Source organism: Procambarus clarkii, chromosome 59 (genome assembly GCF_040958095.1).
Source record: "Procambarus clarkii isolate CNS0578487 chromosome 59, FALCON_Pclarkii_2.0, whole genome shotgun sequence".
In the NCBI taxonomy this organism is placed as follows: Eukaryota; Metazoa; Arthropoda; class Malacostraca; order Decapoda; family Cambaridae; genus Procambarus; species Procambarus clarkii.
This window is the reverse complement of record NC_091208.1, coordinates 12,505,317-12,531,642: the sequence shown is the minus strand read 5'-3', so window position 1 is coordinate 12,531,642 and position 26,326 is coordinate 12,505,317. Positions and strand designations below refer to the sequence as shown.

Genomic DNA, 26,326 nt, shown 5'->3' with positions numbered 1-26,326 from the left:
TAGCTTCCAAGACAAGCACGTTATTACATGATTGCAAACTGTTTATTGCTCGTAGTGAAGAAAGGGAGTCAGAAATAATTAAGCTGTCTACTTCAGTGTTGTCAATAATTTCGAGTGCTACCAGGCTTAGAATGTAGACTTCCTGTGTTGAACTGCGAGTTAAGTTTCGTATAATTTCGTTATAAAATATGATTATTTCAGAGTAAAAATGTGTATTTCCATGTTATACATTCAGTACCAACATTATAGTGAGTATATATATCATATTTCTTCATTACTTACGTAATGCTAGGAAGCATCATCTCAAATGAAGTAGTTTCCTGAACCTACTGGGCCGTCATATTTAGCAAGAGGGCCGTAAGTCCACTGGTTACATGCTGGAATGATGACTTCTTTATTGAGTATTTACCCTGTTCCTGTAAAACAAACACACATCATTATTTCAGGCATTTTTTAAATTAAATGTTTGTTTTCCTAACAAGTGTTTCATTTAAACTTTAACCAGTAAAAGTGATAATGAAAATATATTACAATTTGTGTCTACAAAATGCTTTTACTAATTTTACTTAGCTTAGACACAAACAACAATGATTAAGCTACCTGTTAAAATAATTACCAAGTAGCTATAATGCAATAACATTTATTTCAGTGGAGTAATTAAGTTAATATTGATACCTGATACTAACTTCAATTATCCAAGAGGGTAGAGCACTTTTGTTTTGTACATCATCTAGTCTTTGTGTTATCTCTTCAAGCTTTTTTCTGTAGAAATCCAAGTAACTTTTCATTTCCAGTTGAATGACATTTTGTTCTTCCATAGTCCTGTTGTACATATGCAGCTTTTCTGCAGCATTTCTCTTTTCTTGAAGAGTAACTTAAGAAATAAAAAATAAAATATAAAGTAAATTATTTAATAAGGAACATGAACAAATCTGTCATTGTAGGATGCATGTATTATGCAACAACAATGCAATCATATGTAATCATTTTTAAGGTATCTTGTTAATATTATTATGCTAAAAATATAAATTAGGCATGGACTTCCATTTGTCCATTACCATAATGAGTAAGTTTGAATTAACATGTTAGTAGCTAACAATATTTATCCTCATTGACAAGGCCAATATGCACAGAAAAATAACCAAATATACTTACCATTATCAGTTGGTTGAGGAGTGTCATTATACCATGGAAAGTTGCCCTCTTCAGCAATGTCCACACTAAGTTTTTCTGTATTGTCTTCATTGTAGACCGCTATCAGTTCCCTCAACTTTTTCTTGTCTGCTTCAATCTTTGCACGGTATCGTGATCTCATTTTGCTTGAAACTGAAAGAAACACTTTGTTACTAGTAAATAAGATTATAGTTGATAAATTTGTTTTGTATATACTTAGTAGTGAATACCTACACAAAAGTAGCAGAACACACTACATAAATATTTGCCGAGCACTTTTTTTTTAACAAGCTTAGGTATACACAGCAATGTGCTGCTATCCTATTATGTATGAAAGACCACAGTGTAGATCAAAAACCTCACAGGACAGCCAGTCATACATGGAATCTGGAGAGAATATGAAATGTATGGCTGATCTATTAGCCTCCACTAACAAAATCGGGGTACAGCACAAGAATATCTTCCAATATTCCTGAGTGTATGAAGTAATAACAAAACTCAAAGTACATCATACCATTTGTTCTGAAGTCATTGATAACAGGGCAATCACATATATAGTGATAGACAGTATGTCCTAGCTTTTGTTCACATAGTTTACAACTGGAATGATTTCCATTGGCAGATTCATTACCTGCAGGCACCTGCCATAGATATTGATATCTCAACTTAATTTTGACAATTACCTATAATTACATAGGACAACACCTAAGTGAGATGGTATCCATACAAATCTACCTGAGAAATAAATGACATTAGATGTGTTTAGATAAAAAAAAGTAATTGTTTTCTTGAAGTATTTTACAAACACTAAAAGATTTCTGTTTGTTTTATCAGTCCCTAACTTATACATAAGCTTTAACATACCTGCTACACTGGATATGTGGGATTTCTTGGTTCTAATTGAGTCACATACTAACTCTATCCCCTTTTGAACATCATTTTGAGAAACTGATCTGTTGAGAATAGAGGATACTGTTTACTATAATGTTTATTAAATTCAAACATGTAAAGACCCTGATTAATTAAAAAAAAAATAACTTAAATTTTTAGGCAATGGTCACAATGGCATTTTATGATGGCTGACAATTACTGTACAAGAACTAAACAATTAAAATAATAAAGAAATGTTTTGGCAATTTTATGATTTATGGTACTGCATTGATTTTACAGTACAATAACCTTGTTAAAATATATAAGAGTATTTCAAAACAGTGTTTCTTACTATATATTTTACAAGCAAACCTTTTATTTAAACTCTGGGCTAAGTTGGTTAACTCTGCAATCCAGATGAGAAGTTGTTTTTCATCAAGAGATAAGTCAGCTAACTCCTTTCTTATTAACTCTGCAGCTTCTTTTGCCTATCAACAGGAGAAAAAACTGCCCTGTTAGTATAATAAATGTTGCAATTTTTATTTAATATTTGACATTACAAAAAAAAAACAATCCTTACGAGCATAACTGCTGATGAAGGCTGTTTAATGGCAGTAAATGTTATTTTTATTTTTATTTTTGAATATTTTTTTTTCCTGTGCACTTATTCATGATCATTGTTGCATATATTCAATGAATAAAGCAAATTACTTACCTTACAAAATCTTGAAGCTAGAACACGAGCTAAAGAGTCATGTTTACGTTGGTTCCAAAAAAATGAAGATTCACTAAGTTCTTCTTCACGCTCTGAAAAAAGGGACAAAAAATAACTCCCTTCAATGAATATGTAAAATGAAAATAATTCACTTTTATGCAGGCGATGAGTCACAATAACGTGGCTAAAGTATGTAGACCAGACCACTCAATAGAAGGTGAAGGAACGACGACGTTTCGGTCCATCCTGGACCATTCTCAAGTCAATTGTGATGAGGAAGTAGAGACAGGCAATAAATAGGCTAGAGAGAGCTGAGGAGCAAAGTAAGGTGTTTTTTAGGGGATAGTAATAATAATAAGAGCTGCAGAGGGCCTATTGGCCCATACGAGGCAGCTCCTATTATAACCACCAAATGAGAAGGAGATAGGAATAAGAAGACGATAGCAAGGGAGTGTAGGAGAAGACAAAGAACAGAAAAAGGGAGAAGAGAGAAAGAAAAGGAAAGAGAAAGAAAAGATAGATAAATGGAAGGGGTAGGCTTATGTTAGGTCACGTTTGTTAGAAAGATTACAGCATTTGAGTATATACTGTGAAAGGGAAGAGTCCACAGCAACCAAGCCAGGACTCAAGTTCATGTTAGGTACATTGTGTATTAGAGCCGATTCAACAAGACGGCGTCTGTGGAGAGTAGAGGCAGGAGAGATTATTTTGGAGGAAGACCAATCTATGGGATGATTAGAATCCCTCACATGGCAGAAGGGAGCATTGTTAGTGTCTGCAGACTTGACACTTCTCTTGTGTTCTTTAAGTCAGTCATTCAGTGTACAGCCAGTTTCGCCAAAGTATTGTACAAGATGAACAGGAAATAGAGTAGACACCAGCAGCAGGAGGAGCATTTTTTTGTTTTGTTTTGAGGAGCACTGTGAACTAGATTGCTACGAAGTGTGTTAGTTTGTTGGTGTGTTAGTTAGTTCTTATTCCTATCTCCTTCTCATTCAGTGGTTATAATAGGAGCTGCCTCGTATGGGCCAATAGGCCATCTGCAGCTCTTATTATTATTACTATCCCCTAAAATACACCTTGCTTTGCTCCTCAGCTCTCACTAGCCTATTTATTGCCTGTCTCTACTTCCTCATCACAATTGACTTTAGAATGTTCCAGGACGGACTGAAACGTCGTCATCCCTTCACCTTCTAGTGTGTGGTCTGGTCAACATTCACTTTTATACTATCTATAATTTACTTGCTATATTAATCAAATCCAATTCATATACACAAAGTTGTAGGGTGACACCAGGTGTTGCTAGTTACTGAAGTCATCTTCATTACACATAATAAATATCACTAACAAGTTTTAATAGATTATACCTTCCTCATTGTAACAATGCACTCTAAACTAACCGGTTTTCAACATGTTTTTGGTGGTACTGTTGTACCGCGACATATAGCTGAAAATTTGCTCGGTTTCTTCACCTGTGGTCAAACCACTTCCGTGCTGCCAGCGTCCTCCATACAAGACCTATAATTAAGATGTAACACACTGTAAAATAATTACAAGGAAAGAATATTAGTCGATTGCTCAAAAATTTAATTATGACTAAATACTTTATTCTGATTAATAGCTTTTTAACCCTAAAATAACGTTACATTTATACCCGTTATTTTGACAAATTATTTACCTGGCAATACCATGCATGTGCTTTTGCATGCAAAACACCTAGGAACGGCTTTGTCTCCAGTAGGGTGAATTTTTTATTTTTTTCTTGAATTTTCAGGGCCCATGGCCAGTACTGTACTGGCATATGATGTCCTGGCAGATGTACTTGGCACTTTTGAAGTAATTTATATGGAGATAGTGTGCATAGCCAAAAACCTCACCACGAGTCATATTGCACATTTTGAGAATTACACCATGCCGGCATGATGCAAGGCTTATGCCAGTCTGGTCCAGGGATTTGTGTGTATACGATTCGTTTCGCGCCGCTTTCCACAACGAGACACCACAATTTTGGCTGTTCTGCAAATCAAATATAAATTATATATATTATATATATATATCATATATATTATATATTTATATAATATATATGATATATATATATATTATAATAAATACAGTATATATAAAATATATAATAAATAATGAAAAGAACCTAACCTGATGGGTTATATAAAAGTGATATAGACCAACAGAAATATAGCATCTTACTCAATTTGGCTTCAGACCCCAAAAATCACCATTTATATGGTGCATGTAGCTCTTGACAAACGTTGAGTACTCTATATTTTACTTGTTTACTTGCCTCTGGGTTAAAAAAACCTAACTACTTGTTATAATATATATATTAACTCTGTAAACTGTAAGACATCATGACTGTCTTTTCCCAATGGTGTAGTGGGTTAAGACACTCGCCTGGCGTTTCGCGAGCGCTTCGTCCTGGGTTTGTATCCTGGACTTGGAAGATTTACTGGGCATCAACCCTTAACTATGTCCCCCCCCCCTGTTTACCCAACAGTAAAATGGGTACCTGGTTGTTAATGGATTTGGTGGGGTCATATTCTGGGGAACATAGGATTAACGACTTGCTTGAAACACTATGCGTGCTAGTGGCTGTACAAGAATGTAAAAAGTCTTGTATATATAAATAAAAATATAAAATCTATGTACAGTTTACAAAGTCTGTACACATAATATTTACCTTTGTTTTTAAGCTCTCTATATGGTTAAGGTGATTAGTCACATCATTGTCAGCAGCAAAGACACTCTCTGAATAAAATGATTCCCTCAATCCTCTTAAAGAAAGAAAATGACAGTATTTACATAATTTACATTGATTTGTTTTCAATTTTGATGATTGTGTAAATATATATTACTTAATGTTGTAATACATGAATAACGCTCTTATGTATTGCATGTAAGAATTTTTCAGATATTGATATATTTACATAACGAATAATGTATTGTGATATATAAGTTGCCCTAATAGAAATGTATTAATTGTTGAAAAATAAAAATTTATCTTACAAAAGGAAAATTATTTAAGAACTGTACCTTCCAACTTTTTCATATCGGAATAACTTTTTGTTGCCATCAATATGTATGGCAAATGGGTTAGTATGACAAGCAGGGCACACGGTCTTATTGTAGCTTTGGACATTTGCAAGTTCATACTGCATAAATCTCCACTCCTGGAATGTTCTTTTAGCAGCTTCACAGTTGATGCAACCATCCTGAAATATATACTGAATATAGAATTTGCATGGATTAGCCCCATATATTGGGGGAGTGGGTAGCACAAGTTATAGTGCAAGATTGAACAACTACGTTCCCAGCCTAGTACTGGGAACCTGGTTCCCAGCCTAATACTGGGAACCTTGTTCCCAGCGTAGTGCTGGGAACCTAGTTCCCAGCACTAGGCCCAGATGTGGCTAAGCCATGCAAGTTGCATGAGTTAGCCATATATATTGGGGGAGTGGGTAGCACAAGTAACAGTGCAAGTTTGAAGAACTACGTAGGAAACTATAAGGATGAAATTAATGCTTTTTTAGTTTTACTTTTGAATAATGTTTAGAACAGCTTGACAGCTTTTAATTCAATAAAGTGTTTACCAATTAGGAGCAATAACCAATTACTTTATTTGCATAGAGAGTTTGCACAGATTTAGTTTGACTCGGGGGATATCAGAGAAATATTGATTTCTGGTGTGGTGATTATGGGATCCTTTACATCTATCAAGGAAGAGTTTCAGATCAGGATGTGCATTTAGGAACAAGGTTTTGTACATGTAAGTGGCACAAGAGAATGTGTGGAGTGGGTTCATAATTTTATATATTATTATATATACAGTTTAATGTATACAGGTACTTACATTACATATATAAAATTAATAAATACTTACTCTTCCATTATGAGAGCCAAGCGCTTGGAGCGCTATTAACAAGGATTTCATTGATAAACCTGGGCTGTTCCTTTTAAGGAAATGCCAGTTGTTCAGGAGTTTGGTGCTGAAGAATGTGTTACTTTTCCTGGCTGATGAGCAGAAGTATCCACCATCATACAACATCTTAGCATCTGCAGGAAGGCTGTATCCACACTCTTGACACTCAAATATGGGCAGATAAAGGTCATACCTGCCTAGAAAGCTTAGTTTTAGTATTTATTCCTAAAATAAAGCAGCTTATTTTGAATCTTTTGTAAAACTCATCTCCATCACTGAATGGATATGTTTGTGTCTCAAAGATTGAAGTCCACATGCTTGGGTATGGGTATCGTCACTAGAACTTCAGTGATGCTACTATATTCAGTGATGCAAATACTCATAGACTTATGTGTTCAAACTTAATATTAAATAAAATATACCTGAGAGCATTATGAAAGTACACATGATGTCAGAACTCTTTATGTTAAGGTTACAGTCTTTACAGTTACAGGAAATTTTTGGCACAGGAAATGGCACAACACGTTCTGAAAAAGAAAATAATAATAAACTTAGCAAAGATTGCATATTTAAATAATATTCAGGAAGTCAAATGCTATAAAAATTGAATTGCTTATTGAGTAAAAAAATTTTTTTTTTCTTTCAATATTTTGGTACTTATATTGTAAAGGCTTGGTAAAAAGAAAAGTTTTCATATGTAAAGAATTTTTTGGTTTACATACGCCAGTCAGTAAATGTCCCATTAAGGTCAACAGCCACAGTTGGTGGCAATGCTTCATAATATCCACTGGCCCAGGAAAACCTATCATGGAATGGGTTTAAAAAATGTTTTTTCATATCACAGTGGTAGCAGAATAGGCGATGACAATCTTCACATTTGATGCTGGCTTCAATCATACATTTGAAGCATTTTGTGTCTGTCAAATGAAAATATTTGAAAACATATGTTCAAAAATATCGCATCTTTGTCAAAAAAGACTTCTTTACAGTTTCAGATCATGCAGAATTAGGAAAAAAATATGGTCTATAAGTATACATAAACATTTTTCATTAGTGATAAAATGCTTCAGGTATATTTAAAACGAAGTATCCACTCTATATTCAAAAAATATAACTAAGAAAAATGCAAATATAATAAGTTGTAATGTAAACTGATATGCTGATGTAAATAGACAATATGCTTATAAGTATTGTGTATGTACCTTCAACTGGAACAGCGTGCCTACACACCTCCCACTCAAATAGAACTGACCGACTTTCTTCCCAAGAAATTTCAGCCTTCATTCTTCTTTGCTGCCATTGAGAAATCATCACTTGCGATTCTTGGATTTTTTTTATTTCTGCAGCAAGTTCGGCAGCGGCTGAAATTATTATACTTTAATGATAATCTTACACTGATTTTTAGACTATCTTCTTTAGCTATTTTAAATTTCACTCAAACTCTAAGTCAATATTTTGACCAAAAAATATTTTTATATATAAATTTAAATAATTTTATATATATATACAGTATTTATAATTTATAATAATATTTTTACAAATGTGTTTATAATATTACCCCTTTATCCATTTATCTACAACCATATTTATTCATCTATCTATACAACCTTGACAGGACACTTGCATCTGGAATGACTATGAAAATGGGCTAAGGGTCTTTATAAGGCATTTAACTTAAGCCTACTATGATCCACCCTACATACATCAAGGACCCAAGTCCTTTCCCCTGCAATTTCAGAGAGGATAGCCATATATATATATATATATATATATATATATATATATATATATATATATATATATATATATATATATATATATATATATATATATATACATATATATATATATATATATATATATATATATATATATATATATATATATATATATATATATATATATATATATATATATATATATATATATATATGTGCTTTCTGGGTTCGAGTCCCACTGGTGGGTGTTGTCCAATGATTGTTAATCTTCACTTGTGGTTTATGCAAGTATAGGCTTATATATATATATATATATATATATATATATATATATATATATATATATATATATATATATATATATATATATATATATATATATATATACATATATATATATATATATATATATATATATATATATATATATATATATATATATATATATATATATATATATATATATATATATACGGAATTTTTTTTTAAATAATAACAAATGTGACATACCATCAAAGTTTTCAGGTAACACTTCAACAGCAGCACCGGGAGACTCTGCAATTACAGAATTGCCATTGCCAGGCAATAAATTAAGGTATATATATATATATATATATATATATATATATATATATATATATATATATATATATATATATATATATATATATATATAACTGAAAACTCACACCCCAGAAGTGACTCGAACCCATACTCCCAGAAGCAACGCAACTGGTATGTACAAGACGCCTTAATCCACTTGACCATCACGACCGGACATAATGAGGTGATAGCCGAGGCTATATGAACCACCCCACCGCCGGCACTCGGATAGTTATCTTGGGCATAGCATTTTACCAAATCACCTCATTCTTTGGGGCACACGTGAGGAACACAAATGCGAACAAGCCTGAATGGTCCCCAGGACATATGCAACTGAAAACTGGTCGTGATGGTCAAGTGGATTAAGGCGTCTTGTACATACCAGTTGCGTTGCTTCTGGGAGTATGGGATCGAGTCACTTCTGGGGTGTGAGTTTTCAGTTGCATATGTCCTGGGGACCATTCAGGCTTGTTCGCATTTGTGTTCCTCACGTGTGCCCCAAAGAATGAGGTGATTTGGTAAAATGCTATGCCCAAGATAACTATCCGAGTGCCGGCGGTGGGGTGGTTCATATAGCCTCGGCTATCACCTCATTATGTCCGGTCGTGATGGTCAAGTGGATTAAGGCGTCTTGTACATACCAGTTGCGTTGCTTCTGGGAGTATGGGTTCGAGTCACTTCTGGGGTGTGAGTTTTCAGTTGCATATGTCCTGGGGACCATTCAGGCTTGTTCGCATATACACATATATATATATATATATATATATATATATATATATATATATATATATATATATATATATATATATATATATATATATATATATATATATTCCTATTAGCAACCCCAATGTCAGCAACCGGCACCCGTCTCACACCGCAGGCCCTCCGAATTGCCGTGGCTCTCCGCCTAGCTGCCCCAATCCACACCGAATACAGGTGTATTTGCGGCGAGGCAGAGGCCGACAGATATGGACGGCATGGCCTTCTCTGCCAAAGGACAGGAGGATGGCATGCAAGACACGGCGAGGTCAATGACATTATTAAGAGAAGCCTTACTACAGCCGGTTGTCCAGCAGAGAGAGAGCCCCGTTACCTAATGTCCCGCAACTCTGATGAGCCTGTCGGTCGCCCAGACGGAATCACGGTGAACCCCTGGAAGAATGGTAGACAGTTGGTGTGGGACTACACATGCGTTTCAACTTTAGCCAATACCTATGTTGACTTCAGTGCTACACAAGCAGGAGGAGCTGCCAATCACCGGGAAGCGGCCAAGTCACGTAAATACAGAGACCTTGAGCACCACTACAATTTTGTCCCCATTACCTCAGAGACACTTGGTGCTTGGGGTAAAAGTGCTGCTAGCTTTTTGAAGGAGTTGGGGTCTAAGCTAATCGAAACAACTAGAGACTCTAGAGCTGCCAGTTTTCTTTTTCAGCGCCTTAGTGTGGCACTCCAGAGAGGAAATTGCCTCACTGCATCCATGGGTCCTGCCCGCCATCTGAGGAGCTGGAAGAGCTGTACAACTTGTGACAAGCAGCCTTGCACCCTGCATGTAATCAATATTGTAACTTTTTTTGTGTAATGACATTTTCAAATAAAGTTAGATAAATATACACACATACCAAAAGAATAGGGGTGGTAGGAGAAGAAAATATCAAAGTGTTCAGTGAGGATCCACAAGGTCTTCTCTGAGTACTCTTTATTTTCTTCTCCGAGGCTATGGGTCCCTACACTTGCACCAGAGGTGGTACCCCTTCTAGGTTTATATATATATATATATATATATATATATATATATATATATATATATATATATATATATATATATATATATATATATATATATATATATATATATATGAATGAAAACTCACACCCCAGAAGTGACTCGAACCCATACTCCCAGAAGCAACGCAACTGGTAACTACAGGGCGCCTTAATCCGCTTGACCATCACGGCCGTCAAAAGGAAGTGATAGCCGAGGCTATTTGAGCCACTTCCCCGACGGCAACTCGGATGGTAATCTTGGGCATAGCATTTCACCAAATCACCTCATTCTTTGGGGCACACGTGAGGAACACAAATGCGAACAAGCCTGAATGGTCCCCAGGACTATATGCGAATGAAAACTCACACCCCAGAAGTGACTCGAACCCATACTCCCAGAAGCAACGCAACTGGTAACTACAGGGCGCCTTAATCCGCTTGACCATCACGGCCGTCAAAAGGAAGTGATAGCCGAGGCTATTTGAGCCACTTCCCCGACGGCAACTCGGATGGTAATCTTGGGCATAGCATTTCACCAAATCACCTCATTCTTTGGGGCACACGTGAGGAACACAAATGCGAACAAGCCTGAATGGTCCCCAGGACTATATGCGAATGAAAACTCACACCCCAGAAGTGACTCGAACCCATACTCCCAGAAGCAACGCAACTGGTAACTACAGGGCGCCTTAATCCGCTTGACCATCACGGCCGTCAAAAGGAAGTGATAGCCGAGGCTATTTGAGCCACTTCCCCGACGGCAACTCGGATGGTAATCTTGGGCATAGCATTTCACCAAATCACCTCATTCTTTGGGGCACACGTGAGGAACACAAATGCGAACAAGCCTGAATGGTCCCCAGGACTATATGCGAATGAAAACTCACACCCCAGAAGTGACTCGAACCCATACTCCCAGAAGCAACGCAACTGGTAACTACAGGGCGCCTTAATCCGCTTGACCATCACGGCCGTCAAAAGGAAGTGATAGCCGAGGCTATTTGAGCCACTTCCCCGACGGCAACTCGGATGGTAATCTTGGGCATAGCATTTCACCAAATCACCTCATTCTTTGGGGCACACGTGAGGAACACAAATGCGAACAAGCCTGAATGGTCCCCAGGACTATATGCGAATGAAAACTCACACCCCAGAAGTGACTCGAACCCATACTCCCAGAAGCAACGCAACTGGTAACTACAGGGCGCCTTAATCCGCTTGACCATCACGGCCGTCAAAAGGAAATGATAGCCGAGGCTATTTGAGCCACTTCCCCGACGGCAACTCGGATGGTAATCTTGGGCATAGCATTTCACCAAATCACCTCATTCTTTGGGGCACACGTGAGGAACACAAATGCGAACAAGCCTGAATGGTCCCCAGGACTATATGCGAATGAAAACTCACACCCCAGAAGTGACTCGAACCCATACTCCCAGAAGCAACGCAACTGGTAACTACAGGGCGCCTTAATCCGCTTGACCATCACGGCCGTCAAAAGGAAGTGATAGCCGAGGCTATTTGAGCCACTTCCCCGACGGCAACTCGGATGGTAATCTTGGGCATAGCATTTCACCAAATCACCTCATTCTTTGGGGCACACGTGAGGAACACAAATGCGAACAAGCCTGAATGGTCCCCAGGACTATATGCGAATGAAAACTCACACCCCAGAAGTGACTCGAACCCATACTCCCAGAAGCATCGCAACTGGTAACTACAGGGCGCCTTAATCCGCTTGACCATCACGGCCGTCAAAAGGAAGTGATAGCCGAGGCTATTTGAGCCACTTCCCCGACGGCAACTCGGATGGTAATCTTGGGCATAGCATTTCACCAAATCACCTCATTCTTTGGGGCACACGTGAGGAACACAAATGCGAACAAGCCTGAATGGTCCCCAGGACTATATGCGAATGAAAACTCACACCCCAGAAGTGACTCGAACCCATACTCCCAGAAGCAACGCAACTGGTAACTACAGGGCGCCTTAATCCGCTTGACCATCACGGCCGTCAAAAGGAAGTGATAGCCGAGGCTATTTGAGCCACTTCCCCGACGGCAACTCGGATGGTAATCTTGGGCATAGCATTTCACCAAATCACCTCATTCTTTGGGGCACACGTGAGGAACACAAATGCGAACAAGCCTGAATGGTCCCCAGGACTATATGCGAATGAAAACTCACACCCCAGAAGTGACTCGAACCCATACTCCCAGAAGCAACGCAAGTGGTAACTACAGGGCGCCTTAATCCGCTTGACCATCACGGCCGTCAAAAGGAAGTGATAGCCGAGGCTATTTGAGCCACTTCCCCGACGGCAACTCGGATGGTAATCTTGGGCATAGCATTTCACCAAATCACCTCATTCTTTGGGGCACACGTGAGGAACACAAATGCGAACAAGCCTGAATGGTCCCCAGGACTATATGCGAATGAAAACTCACACCCCAGAAGTGACTCGAACCCATACTCCCAGAAGCAACGCAACTGGTAACTACAGGGCGCCTTAATCCGCTTGACCATCACGGCCGTCAAAAGGAAGTGATAGCCGAGGCTATTTGAGCCACTTCCCCGACGGCAACTCGGATGGTAATCTTGGGCATAGCATTTCACCAAATCACCTCATTCTTTGGGGCACACGTGAGGAACACAAATGCGAACAAGCCTGAATGGTCCCCAGGACTATATGCGAATGAAAACTCACACCCCAGAAGTGACTCGAACCCATACTCCCAGAAGCAACGCAACTGGTAACTACAGGGCGCCTTAATCCGCTTGACCATCACGGCCGTCAAAAGGAAATGATAGCCGAGGCTATTTGAGCCACTTCCCCGACGGCAACTCGGATGGTAATCTTGGGCATAGCATTTCACCAAATCACCTCATTCTTTGGGGCACACGTGAGGAACACAAATGCGAACAAGCCTGAATGGTCCCCAGGACTATATGCGAATGAAAACTCACACCCCAGAAGTGACTCGAACCCATACTCCCAGAAGCAACGCAACTGGTAACTACAGGGCGCCTTAATCCGCTTGACCATCACGGCCGTCAAAAGGAAGTGATAGCCGAGGCTATTTGAGCCACTTCCCCGACGGCAACTCGGATGGTAATCTTGGGCATAGCATTTCACCAAATCACCTCATTCTTTGGGGCACACGTGAGGAACACAAATGCGAACAAGCCTGAATGGTCCCCAGGACTATATGCGAATGAAAACTCACACCCCAGAAGTGACTCGAACCCATACTCCCAGAAGCATCGCAACTGGTAACTACAGGGCGCCTTAATCCGCTTGACCATCACGGCCGTCAAAAGGAAGTGATAGCCGAGGCTATTTGAGCCACTTCCCCGACGGCAACTCGGATGGTAATCTTGGGCATAGCATTTCACCAAATCACCTCATTCTTTGGGGCACACGTGAGGAACACAAATGCGAACAAGCCTGAATGGTCCCCAGGACTATATGCGAATGAAAACTCACACCCCAGAAGTGACTCGAACCCATACTCCCAGAAGCAACGCAACTGGTAACTACAGGGCGCCTTAATCCGCTTGACCATCACGGCCGTCAAAAGGAAGTGATAGCCGAGGCTATTTGAGCCACTTCCGTGGCTCAAATAGCACGGAACTCTGCTCAAATGCCTCCTTCAGCTTCATTTGAGCAGAGTTCCGTGCTGCGTTTCACTTACGAGACGGAAAAGGATGGGAAGCTGCCTTTTCTAGATGTAACAGTCATGGAAAAGGGCGGAGGTTTCCACACTGCAGTCTACACAAAGGAAACAAACATAGGAATGTGCCTAAATGCCAACAGCGACTGCCCTGACAGGTACAAGAGGAGTGTTGTTAACGCATACGTCGACCGTGCTCTCAGCCACAGCTCAGAATGGAAGCAAGTCGACGAAGAACTCTGTAGGGTAAGGCAGGTCCTAGTCAATAACGGCTTCTCCAATGGTTTCATCGAAGACATCATAAGAAGGAAAGTGAAAAGCCATGCAACCTCCGAAGAGACAACTAACACAACACCTATACCCCCTATTAGACTATTTTACAGGAACTTCTTTTCCACAGCTCATAAAACAGAGGAAAGGGTCCTGAAAGATATTGTTAATAGAAACGTTATCCCTACAGACAAAAATCAGAGGATACAACTGACGATTTACTATAAAACCAGAAAAACGGCCAGCCTACTCATGAGAAACTCTCCAGACACAAAACAGAACGCTTTAAAAGAGACTAACGTCGTCTATGCCTTCAAATGCCCACTTGGGGACTGTAAGCTCCAAAAAACCCAGTATATAGGCAAGACAACAACATCTCTTTCTAGGCGTTTAACGATGCATAAGCAACAGGGCTCCATTAAGGAACATATAATCTCTTCCCATAACCAAACCATCGCCAGAGAAATCCTAGTAAACAACACAGAAATCATCGATAGATACAGCGATAGCAGGCGGCTTGACGTTTGCGAGGCACTACACATCAAGAAGTCAACACCAGCAATCAACAGCCAATTATTGCACAACTATATTCTACCCACCTCAAGACTCCGCTCCAATATAGAAGCATCAAGAAATATGGAGCAATAGGCTTTCTACAAACACTTCTATTCAATACCCATTGTTTCTGTTCTGTCTTGTGTTGATACTTTTTATACCCTATTAATATCCCCTAGTGTTCTGTCTTGTGTTAATGCCACATCACCCTTCCCACCTCACTCAAATGTAGATATAAAATCAGGGAAACGCAAGTTCTAATCAGTTGTGTATTTGTGAAGTCTTTGAAAATGTAATAAGTTTTACGAAACGCGCCCGTGTCGCGTCAGACTAGAAATAAAAATGAATTTTGGAGAAGTGATTTTTGATTTACCTCCAACAGTGAAGCGTAATGTACGAAAGATTGAGAAAATTCGTGTTAGAATTATTAATCTTACTTTTTCGGTCATATTTAATAATATATGTCTACAGGAAAGACTGCTACCAAAATATACTAATATATATATATATATATATATATATATATATATATATATATATATATATATATATATATATATATATATATATATATATATATATATATATATATGTCGTACCTAATAGCCAGAATGCACTTCTCAGCCTACTATTCAAGGCCCGATTTGCCTAATAAGCCAAGTTTTCATTAATTAATGTTTTTTCGTCTACCTAACCTACCTAACCTAACCTAACCTAGCTTTTTTTGGCTACCTAACCTAACCTCACCTATAAATATAGGTTAGGTTAGGTTAGGTAGGGTTGGTTAGGTTCGGTCATATATCTACGTTAATTTTAACTCCAATAAAAAAAAATTGACCTCATACATAGAGAAAAGGGTTGCTTTATCATTTCATAAGAAAAAAATTATAGTAAATATATTAATTCAGGAAAACTTGGCTTATTAGGCAAATCGGGCCTTGAATAGTAGGCTGAGAAGTGAGTTCTGGCTACTAGGTACGACATATATATATATATATATATATATATATATATATATATATATATATATATATATATATATATATATATATATATATATATATATATGCAAACAAGCCTGAATGGTCCCCAGGACTATATACAACTGAAAACTCACACCCCAGAAGTGACTCGAACCCATACTCCCACAACTGGTATGTACAGGGACGCCTTAATCCGCTTGACCATCACGACCGGACTAAGGAAGTGATAGCCGAGGCTAGGAAGTGGTTCATATAGCCTCGGCTATCACTTCCTTAGTCCGGTCGTGATGGTCAAGCGGATTAAGGCGTCCCTGTACATACCAGTTGTGGGAGTATGGGTTCGAGTCACTTCTGGGGTGTGAGTTTTCAGTTATATATATATATATATATATATATATATATATATATATATATATATATATATATATATATATATATATATATATACACACACTGTATTTGCAACTTAGTCCTTGGTTACTATGGCAATGCATTTATATTTGTATCTCTCTAAAATAATTAGATAACATACTATTGATATTTTGGGGTATAACGTCTACAACAGAAACTGGAGGCTTCATTACTTCATGACTGCAAGGGAAAGGATTTGATGGTGTGCCTAGTAATAGAAAAAAAACAGTAAAAAATATATTACTATAACAAGTTATTTATAATTACATTTAAGAGCAGGCGATGAGTCACAATAACGTGGCTGAAGTATGTTGACCAGACCACACACTAGAAATTGAAGAATGCCTGTCCCTACCTCCCCATCACAATCGACTTGAGAATGGTCCAGGACGGACCGAAACGTCGTCGTCCCTTCAATTTCTAGTGTGTGGTCTGGTCAACATTTAAGAGCAGTTAGTGATTATATTTAACTGTTGACAATAATACTAATACCTAAAGCTCTGCTTTTTCTAGACGAAGTGCCAGTGTACATAATTGTCCGCCTTTTTGGGTTGTTATTTTGGGAATCATAAATTGCTCGAAGCCTTGTTATCTCCTCTTCAATCTCCTTCAATTTCTCTTGGTGTTGTAAATCTTGCACACTTTTATGCAACTCATCTGAACATAGATAAAGAACACAAAGTATTCTATGTAAAGCTGGAAAATGATATTATCCAACACAAATACGTGAAGTGTGTGAAAGCTGTATTTTAAATGCAGATGACATAAATTGCTCATTTGACAATATATGTTGGTAATCTTTACAACAATATGAAAGGGAGTAAAATATTTCCTTTAAATAAAATTAAATTAATCAATTATATGTTATTTATTTCCATATTAAACATTGTGAATAAAAATATAAGTGAGCTTACCATGTACAACAGGTATATGTTTTTTCTTTTCTGATCTCTTGATATTTGCCTGAGCCTGGCTTTCCGGCTGAGCATTACGTTTGACATCAAAAAGCCTATAGCCACACTTGCAGACATGTTGATTAATGTTCACGATAATATTACATGAGGGACATAATCGCTGTAAAGCGTTTCTCAGGACTGAAAAATAAAGATAATTTGGGTTCTGATAAACTGTGCAGTACAGTATAATTACATTATAATGTAGAACTACCTAAGCTCACCAGAAGTCACACACAACATGGGAAATCATTCATATTTGAATGATCAAATAAATGAGCAAATGATGACTGAATGATTTGAATGAGCAAATCATTCAACACAAAAGACCACATGGATAGTGAAATCTGGATCCAAAATTATAATTTATATAGATGTGACAGAGTAATAAGGTCAGGTGGAAGAGTAGGTCTGTATATTAAAGAGGAACTGGCATGAACAGTGCTCCTGAACTCAACTAATGAGGTGGTAGAGGTACTTGGAATCAGGGTTGAAAATATAAATCTAATTATTATTTTAATATACAAACTGCAAGATTTGTATCTTGCAGTTGAGAAATTAACTGAGCAAATCCACAAAATAGAGAATATCCTTGATAACTTAACAAACCCAGTACCAGATATTATCTTCTTTGCAGACTTCAATCTGCCCATTTTAAAATGGAGAATAGTAAAAATAACATTATAGCAGGAAATCAACCTGGAAATAACAAACTACAGTAGTCAGAGAACTACTGAGATTCTGTGACAAATTCTCGCCCAGTCAGCAGATTACAGAACCAACTAGGAACGAAAACACGCTGGACCTGATATTTACAAACAATGATGAGCTAATCAGCGACATTACTGTCTCAAACACTACGTACTCGGACAACATTGAAGTGAAAACTAACATTAATTATGATAGTAGGCCTAAGAGAAACGACAAGTGAGAAGGGTTATTCAATAAATCCAATTTTAATAATAATAATAAAAGGATAGACTGGGCAAAAATAAATGGGGAACTTACAAACGTTCAATGGGAATGTGTTCTAAGTAATAAACATCATACACAAAGTATAGAAAAACAGACTTCTGAAGCATATGAAGTCTGTCTGAAACATGTTCCTTTGAGGAAAGCCAGAAAGAGGTCCAACGTAGAAAGAGAACGTAGGCGACACTACAAAAAAAGACAAAAAACAACGGAAATAATTAAGCAGACAACTTTTCATACAAAGAAGGAATAATTTAAACAGGGAGATTGTAGAAATAAACAGAGACTGAAGCATTCATATCAGATTGAAGAGAGGCAACTAGACAAAAAAGCAATTCAAGAAATAAAGGAAAACCCAAAATATTTCTTCATTTATGCTAAATCATAAGAAAATATCACTGCCAATATTGGACCTATTTGTATTAGTGAAGGTTCATACATTGAGGATGACAAATTTCTAATTTGTCATAACACTAATTTTACAATTAGTGAAATCCTAAAAAAGCTGTATGAGGATATGTTTAGCACTCAGATACACAGCATGAAAGTAAAAAATCCGGACAACAATTCTTTATGCGTGATATCCAAACCCCTGTAAATATAACCAATATCAACACGAGCATGGAACATTTTGAAAGAGAATTTTACAATATGCCCATGCACTCAGCCCCGGGTCCAGACTCATGGAATTTAATATTTATAAAGAAATGCAAAGTGACATTAGCACAGGCACTCAGTATAGTGAGTAGGAAGAGATTGGACACGGGGGAAATACCAGATGCGCTTAAAGCAGCAGACATAGCCCCTCTACACAAGAGAGGGAGCAAGGCACTGGCAAAGAATTATAGACCAGTTGCACTAACGTCCCACATAATAAAAGTATTTGAGATATTGATCAGGAGTCAGGTCACTACTTTCATGGAAACAAATGATCTCCACAATCCAGGCGAACATGGATTTACAGCGGGAAGATCATGCCTCTCACAGCTACTTGACCATTACGACAAAATCACTGAGGCATTAGAAGAAAAAGGGAATGCAGATGTGGTATACAGTACACGGATTTCACAAACGCATTCGACAAAATTGGCCATGGAGTGATAGCACACAAATTGAGGTCAATGGAAATAACTGGTAAAATAGGACGCTGGATACTCAGTTTTCTGTCAAACATAACACAAAGAGTAACAGTCAACCATATAAAATCGAGTTCAAGAACAGTTAAAAGCTCTGTACCTCAAGATACAGTCCTTGCACCATTGCTTTCCCTTATTCTCATATCAGATATAGACTCATATACAAGGCACAGCGTTGGATCATCCTTGGTAGATGACACAAAAATCAGCTGAAAAATGACCTCTGCTGAAGATATTGAAAAACTACAAGTAGATAAAGTATTAATAAAGTTTACGACTGGGCAGCAGAAAATAACATGATGTTTAACAGCGACAAATTCCAGGTACTCAGATATGGTAAAAATGAGAACCTTAGACATAATACAGGGTACAAGACACAATCAAATTTGTCCATAGTAGGAAAGTAACATGTAAATGACTTGGGAATAATAATGTCTGACGAACTAAAGTTTAGGGAGCATAACCAAGCAAATATTGTGGCAGCCAGAAAAATGAGAGGATGGATTACGAGAACTTTCAAATCCAGGGATCCCATCACAATGGTTGTACTCTTCAAGTCACTTGTGTTGTCCCGTCTTGAGTACTGCTCAGTACTCACTTTCCCCTTCAGAGCAGGTGAAGATTACTGAAATAGAGGGAATACAGAGACCATATACAGCATGCATAGTCTCGATAAAGCACCTAAATTATTGGGATCGTCTCAAAGCTCTCCAAATGTACTCACTAGAAAGGAGACAAGAGAGATACCAAATAATATACACATGGAAAATACTGGAGGCCCAGGTCCCAAATCTACACAGTAAAATAACAACATACTGAAGTGAACAATATGGAAGAAATTGCAGAATATAACCAGTGAAGAGCAGGGGTGCCATAGACACAATCAGAGAGTACTAAATAAACATCAGAGGTCTGCAGTTTTTCAACATACTCCTAGCGAGCATAAGAAATATTGCCTGAACAACCGTGGACTTCTTCAAGAGAAAACTAGGTAGTTTTCTCAAAGGAGTGCCGGACCAACCGGGCTGTGGTGGGTATGTGCACCTGCGGGCCACTCCAAGCAACAGCCTGGTGGACCCAACTCTCACAAGTCAAGCCTGGCCTACTGCCAGTCTTGCTGAGTAAAAGAACTCCCAGAACCCCATCAAGCAGGTATTGATTGCACTTTAAATACTTAGTATAAGCAAAGATATTTAATGTCTGGTGAAGGATGGTGGGTAGGCAATCCAAGAGAGGCGGTGCATACTCTAGATGAAAGCAAACTAAGTAATACTTAATAAATATTCTAAACTGGAATTTTAGGTAATAATGTACAATCTTTGGATGACAAAACAACACATCAGAAAACGAAGATGCAATGATCTTTACGTCTGTCTGGGACAATTATCAAATTGTGTAATTAATATTTTTGTGAATCATTTGCTAATTATACTCTTAGCTAAATGGATACTATGTAGCATGAAAGACTGCTTCATACACTTTTCTGTCCTGAAAATTATGATAATTTGGGCTATCATAAAGTATGCAGTATGATTAAAATATAGTACCGTGATAAAAGAAACCTAATCCTAATTATAATGAAACTTACTTGGATTTTTTAATCCATTGTTGCAATGATCTCTCAGATATTCGACTGCATGAAAAACAATATCACCGGTTGAAATTGATGTTGGGCTGCTGTAAAATTTACCCAAAAGGTACAAAACTATTTAAAACCAGACATAAAATAGAATCAGTTTAGATTAATTATATAAAACTACAAGAACAAGGTAAGATGCATACGTGCACCACCATCCAAAAACTGCTGCAAATGAGAGTTGTGACATGCAAATCTCATAAGCACTTTTTGTTTACATATTAACTTCTTGGCATTTTTTCAGTAATTAAACTGAGATAAAAATAAAATTAATACATGTGAAAATACAAGCAAAATATAACTGAAATTTGAACAATGAAACTTTACAGATGATACAGAAGACACAAGAAAATTGGCACTGTAGGAGACATTGAAAAAACAGAAATAACATGATGTTTAACAATGATAAGATACAGGTGCTGAAGTATGGTAGAAACGAGGAAATTAAATGAAACAAGGAACACAGGACACAATCAGACCTACTCTAAGAAGGAAAAAACATGCAAGAGATCTGAGAATTACGACGTCTGACGACCTCACACTTTGTGAACATAACCGAGCAAATATAGTGGCGGCCAGAAAAATAATGGGATGGTTTATGAGAATGTTAAAATTCAAAGACCCCACCCACAGTAATGCTAATACTATTCAAATAACTGGTGCTGTCCCATCTTGAGTATTGCTCGGTACTGACTCCCCCTTTCTGAACAGGAGAAATCTCTGAATTAGAGGAAATAGAGAGACCATAAACAGCAAACATATAAATGATAAAAAATCTAAATAATTGAGACAGTCTCAAAGCTCTCAAAATGTACTCTCTGGACAGGAGACAAGAATGGTATCAAATAATACATATATGTAAGATACTAGAGGGCCAGGTCCCAAATTTGCACAGCATAATATAACAACATACTGGAGCTAAAGGTACAGAAGGAAATTAATAATAGGTGTCATAGGTACAATCAGAGAGCAGAGTCTTAACAGCAGGGGGTTCAAGGGCTGTTTGCTAGGCTAGGCAAGGGTAGACTAGGCTTGGCTAGTGTTGGATAGGTTATGCTAGGAAGAAGTAGGCTAGGCTGATTTACTCCACCAGTAATTTGCAGTCTGTCTAATTACAAGCTTCACATAGCTTCCTGGCAATATGTTAGTAATGAATAAATAAGATATATTTACTCATTATAATGTTGGTACTGAATGTACAACACGAAAAAACATAATTTTAATCTGAAAAAAGTATCTTTTTATAAAGAAATTAGACGAAAATAAAGAAATGGTGACACCAAATCAAGTCGACGATCCAAGCATCGGTTAGGTTAGGTTAGGTTAGGTTAGGTTAGGTTTGGTTTGGTTTGGTTAAGTTAGGTTAGATTTGGTTAGGTTAGATTTGGTTAGGTTAGATTTGGTTAGGTTAGATTTGGTTAGGTTTGATTAGGTTAGGTTAGGTTAGGTCAGCCTAACATATCATATTTATTCATTACTAACGTATTACCAGGAAGCTTTGTGAAGCTTGTGTAGCTTGTGGTAGCTTGTGGTAATTAGACAGACCCGTAATTGGGGGGAAAGAGGGGAGGGGGGAACCTCAATATAAGCCTAATTTGTAGCTTCCTGTTCTCCGACACAATGATTTATTTTACGTCAGGCTTTCAGCACAGCCGCATAAAAAACCCTGGTTATTTATTTATTTTTATACGAGAAGGTACACTGGGGGTTAAGAGAGAAAATAGGAATAATGATGATTTTACAATCTTGTCCGAAACGCTATGCGTACTAGTGGCTTTAGGTATTGTATGTACTACCTTTATCTATAAATCAAACAGAATGTTTGTACTGTAACTCTGCATCTATGTATATATTTTTCCTAAATAAATTATTATTATTATTATAAAGCCACTAGCACGCATAGCGTTTCGGGCAAAGATCCCGTACCCAGAAGCTGGGTATCTTTTGTTGCCCTGTGACTACTCTTATGACATTCCCTAACTCTTATGACATTCCCTAACAGTATTGTTAAACTAATAACAATGAGCAGTAGTTCAATATTACCGGAATAATCCAACTGATGTGGCCATGTTTTTGTTGTGAAGCCCGGTCGTTCAGTTCGTATACAGCATACGAAGGTTACGAAGGTTAATCTACCTAAAACCAGTCTTAAAAATGTCTTACCATTGCTAAGAAATCCTAAGATATAAATATTTACAATAATACACTGGTTGTTTTAGTTGATTTAGGGGCGATGACATGAGTAAACCGGTTATGTTGTGTTGATTTAGGGGCAACGAACTGTGGTTATTAGACTATGTTTTGTACATAAGCAAAAAACAAGGTGTAATTCTTTTAATTATAACAATAATAACGACAAAAAGTTAATAATTAATGTACTTGTTAAGCAAAATTCACAATATCTTAGTTTTCTTTCGGAAAAAAAATAAAAGACATCTGGAAAAAGATCTGCAGACTATGTCTTACATTTTATTCCGTTATTTACACTAAAAGAACAATTAAACGTACACTATCGCCCGTGCCTGGTGCACGAGCACCAGGCACGGGCACCGGGAGCATCCCAGACACTGCCTTAATCGACTGAGATTAAGGCAGTGTCATTTTCATTCCTTTAGAACAAGGAAATCTCATTCTTAAACTGTATAATATGAGCTGCGCAATAATTTTTTGCTGATCTTCAATAAAGAAATTCTGGAGGGCTTGTGCAAGGATTAGGATGAGTTAGCCTAGTTTTTATATCCGTTTCTGGTTACTCAAGGGTGACACTGGCGGGCAACACGAGAATAAATATTTGAATAAATTCCAATTTCGATCCGATCTACTTGGGGATAGTTTACAAATGTTTGCCATGAAATTTACGTTTTCTCTAATAGCCGAAGAGCTTATTTGAGAAAACAGTATGGCATTGAATCAGCGTGGTAAAACAATTGTATTATTGACACGACGAGTATAATCGACGTAGTTTTTATATATGTTGCCGGTCAAACACATCCTTATGTGACGTTTTATACTTATATTCTTCTAGAACATTCAATTGCGAACACATTGGTACAAAAATGAAATACGTACATCGAAAACTAATGTCAGAACAGTGACAAGAGTATACACTTTTAAATATGACCGCTCGATCGCCGATACACTAATTTCATTTGGGGAAATTTATTTTTTCATACGCCGTTTTGCGACAATTATTTATATCTGATATAAATGTTGCAAAAGAAGTTTAGGATTAAGTAACATATTACACATTAAAAAAATGAATACATTAATACCTAAACAGTTTGTAAATACAGTGATAAATTGTGCCAAAGATTACACAATATTATTTACTAAGAAGCGTATGACAACTCAAAACGGCATGTTTTCAACAGGATTTTTTATAGTTGTCAAAAAACTCTGATTTTAATTATCAAGTATTTGTCACAATGAATTTTATATAATTATGAGGCAGTGGAACGACCAAATTGTTCTGTATTATAAATGCATAATGCTAAATTTCTATATACATAACAGTAAAATAATGACCACCTACATTTACGGATAACTAGGAAATAGTAACTGGAAACTTTATTTGAACGAAAATTCAATACCAAATTTCTTAGATGTTTTTCTTAATATAAAGATCAACAGTAACGAATCTTATTCATTATGGACAAATTAGCAAAAAAAAAACATAATTTTCATTGAGGACCATGTATTAGAGCATACTTAGTCACTTATATATTAAAAGTATTGTGTTTTTTGAAACATTGGGGTTGTAAACAAACAGAACGGCCTACCCGAAAAGTCGTAACATAAGAAGTTGTACATGTTTGCTAATTTATTATTTGATAAATGATTATTACTAATTTACGACGACTATAAAGGTTTCCCATTAGTTAAATTACTGTAGTGTGACTAAATGCTACTACAAAACATATATAAATCCTGGGAAAGTCACACTGACCAGCGACATTAAAGCATAAAAGACTAAATAGTAACAGGAAACTGTCGGCGAACGAAAAATTCATTTCCAAATTTATTAGATGTTTTCCTAAATATAAAGATCGATAGGCTGGAATTTTCTGGATTAGGGCCTAATTAAGGCAAAAAATATGTATTTTTACTTGAAGAACATATATCAGAGCATAGTCAGTGAGTTATAGAATAATAAGAGTGTGGTATTTCATTGTATAACAAGAGATAGTCCATGGAAGCGAAAATAGACGTAGTTTAAGACAAAATAACGTCCAAAAACAGCCGTAGAGTCAAACGGCAACTGTTGACGTTCTTTTTAAGAGGACAGGTGGCCTCGTCACCATCCACATAGACTTGTTCGGCTGAAGGCATATTGTTAAGTTCCTCTTTAGTAAATACAGATACAAAATATTTATTAAAAATACTACTCATCTCTTCATCACTATCTGTTATTTGACTTGTCTCAGATTTTAATGGACCTATCCTTTCCCTAGTCTTAGTTCGATATAACTGAAAAAACCCTTTAGGATTTGACTTTGCTTGCTCTTCTATTCGAACTTCATAGTTTCTTTTTGCTTTCCTAATCTCTTTTTTAACATTTCTAACCAGTTGTATGAATTCCTGTTCTAAACTGACTTCCCCATTCCTAATCCTTTTGTACCAAGCTCTCTTTTTACCTATAAGGTTCTTTAAATTCTTTGTTATCCACTTTGGGTCAATAGTATTCGATCTATTCAATTTGTATGGTATACTACGTTCCTGTGCTTTGTTTAGAATATTCTTAAATAACATATATTAAATCCACATCGAAATCCCCTTTTACGTCACCTTTCGCTAGGTTCATGTCTCGCTCCAAGACCGGCCCACACCCAATACCCAAGACTTTCCAATCTATTTGACCCAAAAAAAATTTTTAGGCTATTAAAATCAGCTTTTCGAAAATCTGGCACTTTAACAGAATTTTCTCCTACAGGTCTATTCCATTCTATGCTA

The 26,326-nt window shown here is 37.1% G+C and overlaps 1 protein-coding gene and 2 long non-coding RNA genes across 4 annotated transcripts; all 3 read right to left on the bottom strand.

Annotated features, from left to right (window-relative positions):
- Positions 1 to 647: 647 nt before the first annotated feature.
- LOC123768300 (uncharacterized) lies at positions 648 to 5,982 on the bottom strand. The gene is made up of 8 exons (XM_045758761.2): positions 5,810 to 5,982; positions 5,457 to 5,550; positions 4,159 to 4,276; positions 2,759 to 2,850; positions 2,416 to 2,531; positions 2,038 to 2,126; positions 1,156 to 1,326; positions 648 to 874 (listed from the first exon to the last, which is right to left on the bottom strand). Exons 1-8 carry the CDS (start codon positions 5,932 to 5,934, stop codon positions 663 to 665), a joined length of 1,017 nt encoding a protein of 338 aa, XP_045614717.2. The 5' UTR covers positions 5,935 to 5,982; the 3' UTR covers positions 648 to 662.
- Positions 5,983 to 6,671: 689 nt separating this feature from the next.
- On the bottom strand, positions 6,672 to 8,020 carry LOC138353631 (uncharacterized). Of its 2 annotated transcripts, none has more exons than XR_011223216.1 (3): positions 7,898 to 8,020; positions 7,418 to 7,612; positions 6,672 to 6,892 (listed from the first exon to the last, which is right to left on the bottom strand). It is a non-coding gene; the product is annotated as an uncharacterized lncRNA (long non-coding RNA). The 2 variants fall into 2 exon arrangements; XR_011223217.1 differs by having other exon boundaries at positions 6,673 to 6,888.
- Positions 8,021 to 16,802: 8,782 nt separating this feature from the next.
- LOC138353630 (uncharacterized) lies at positions 16,803 to 17,770 on the bottom strand. The gene is made up of 3 exons (XR_011223215.1): positions 17,594 to 17,770; positions 17,172 to 17,336; positions 16,803 to 16,887 (listed from the first exon to the last, which is right to left on the bottom strand). It is a non-coding gene; the product is annotated as an uncharacterized lncRNA (long non-coding RNA).
- Positions 17,771 to 26,326: the final 8,556 nt, after the last annotated feature.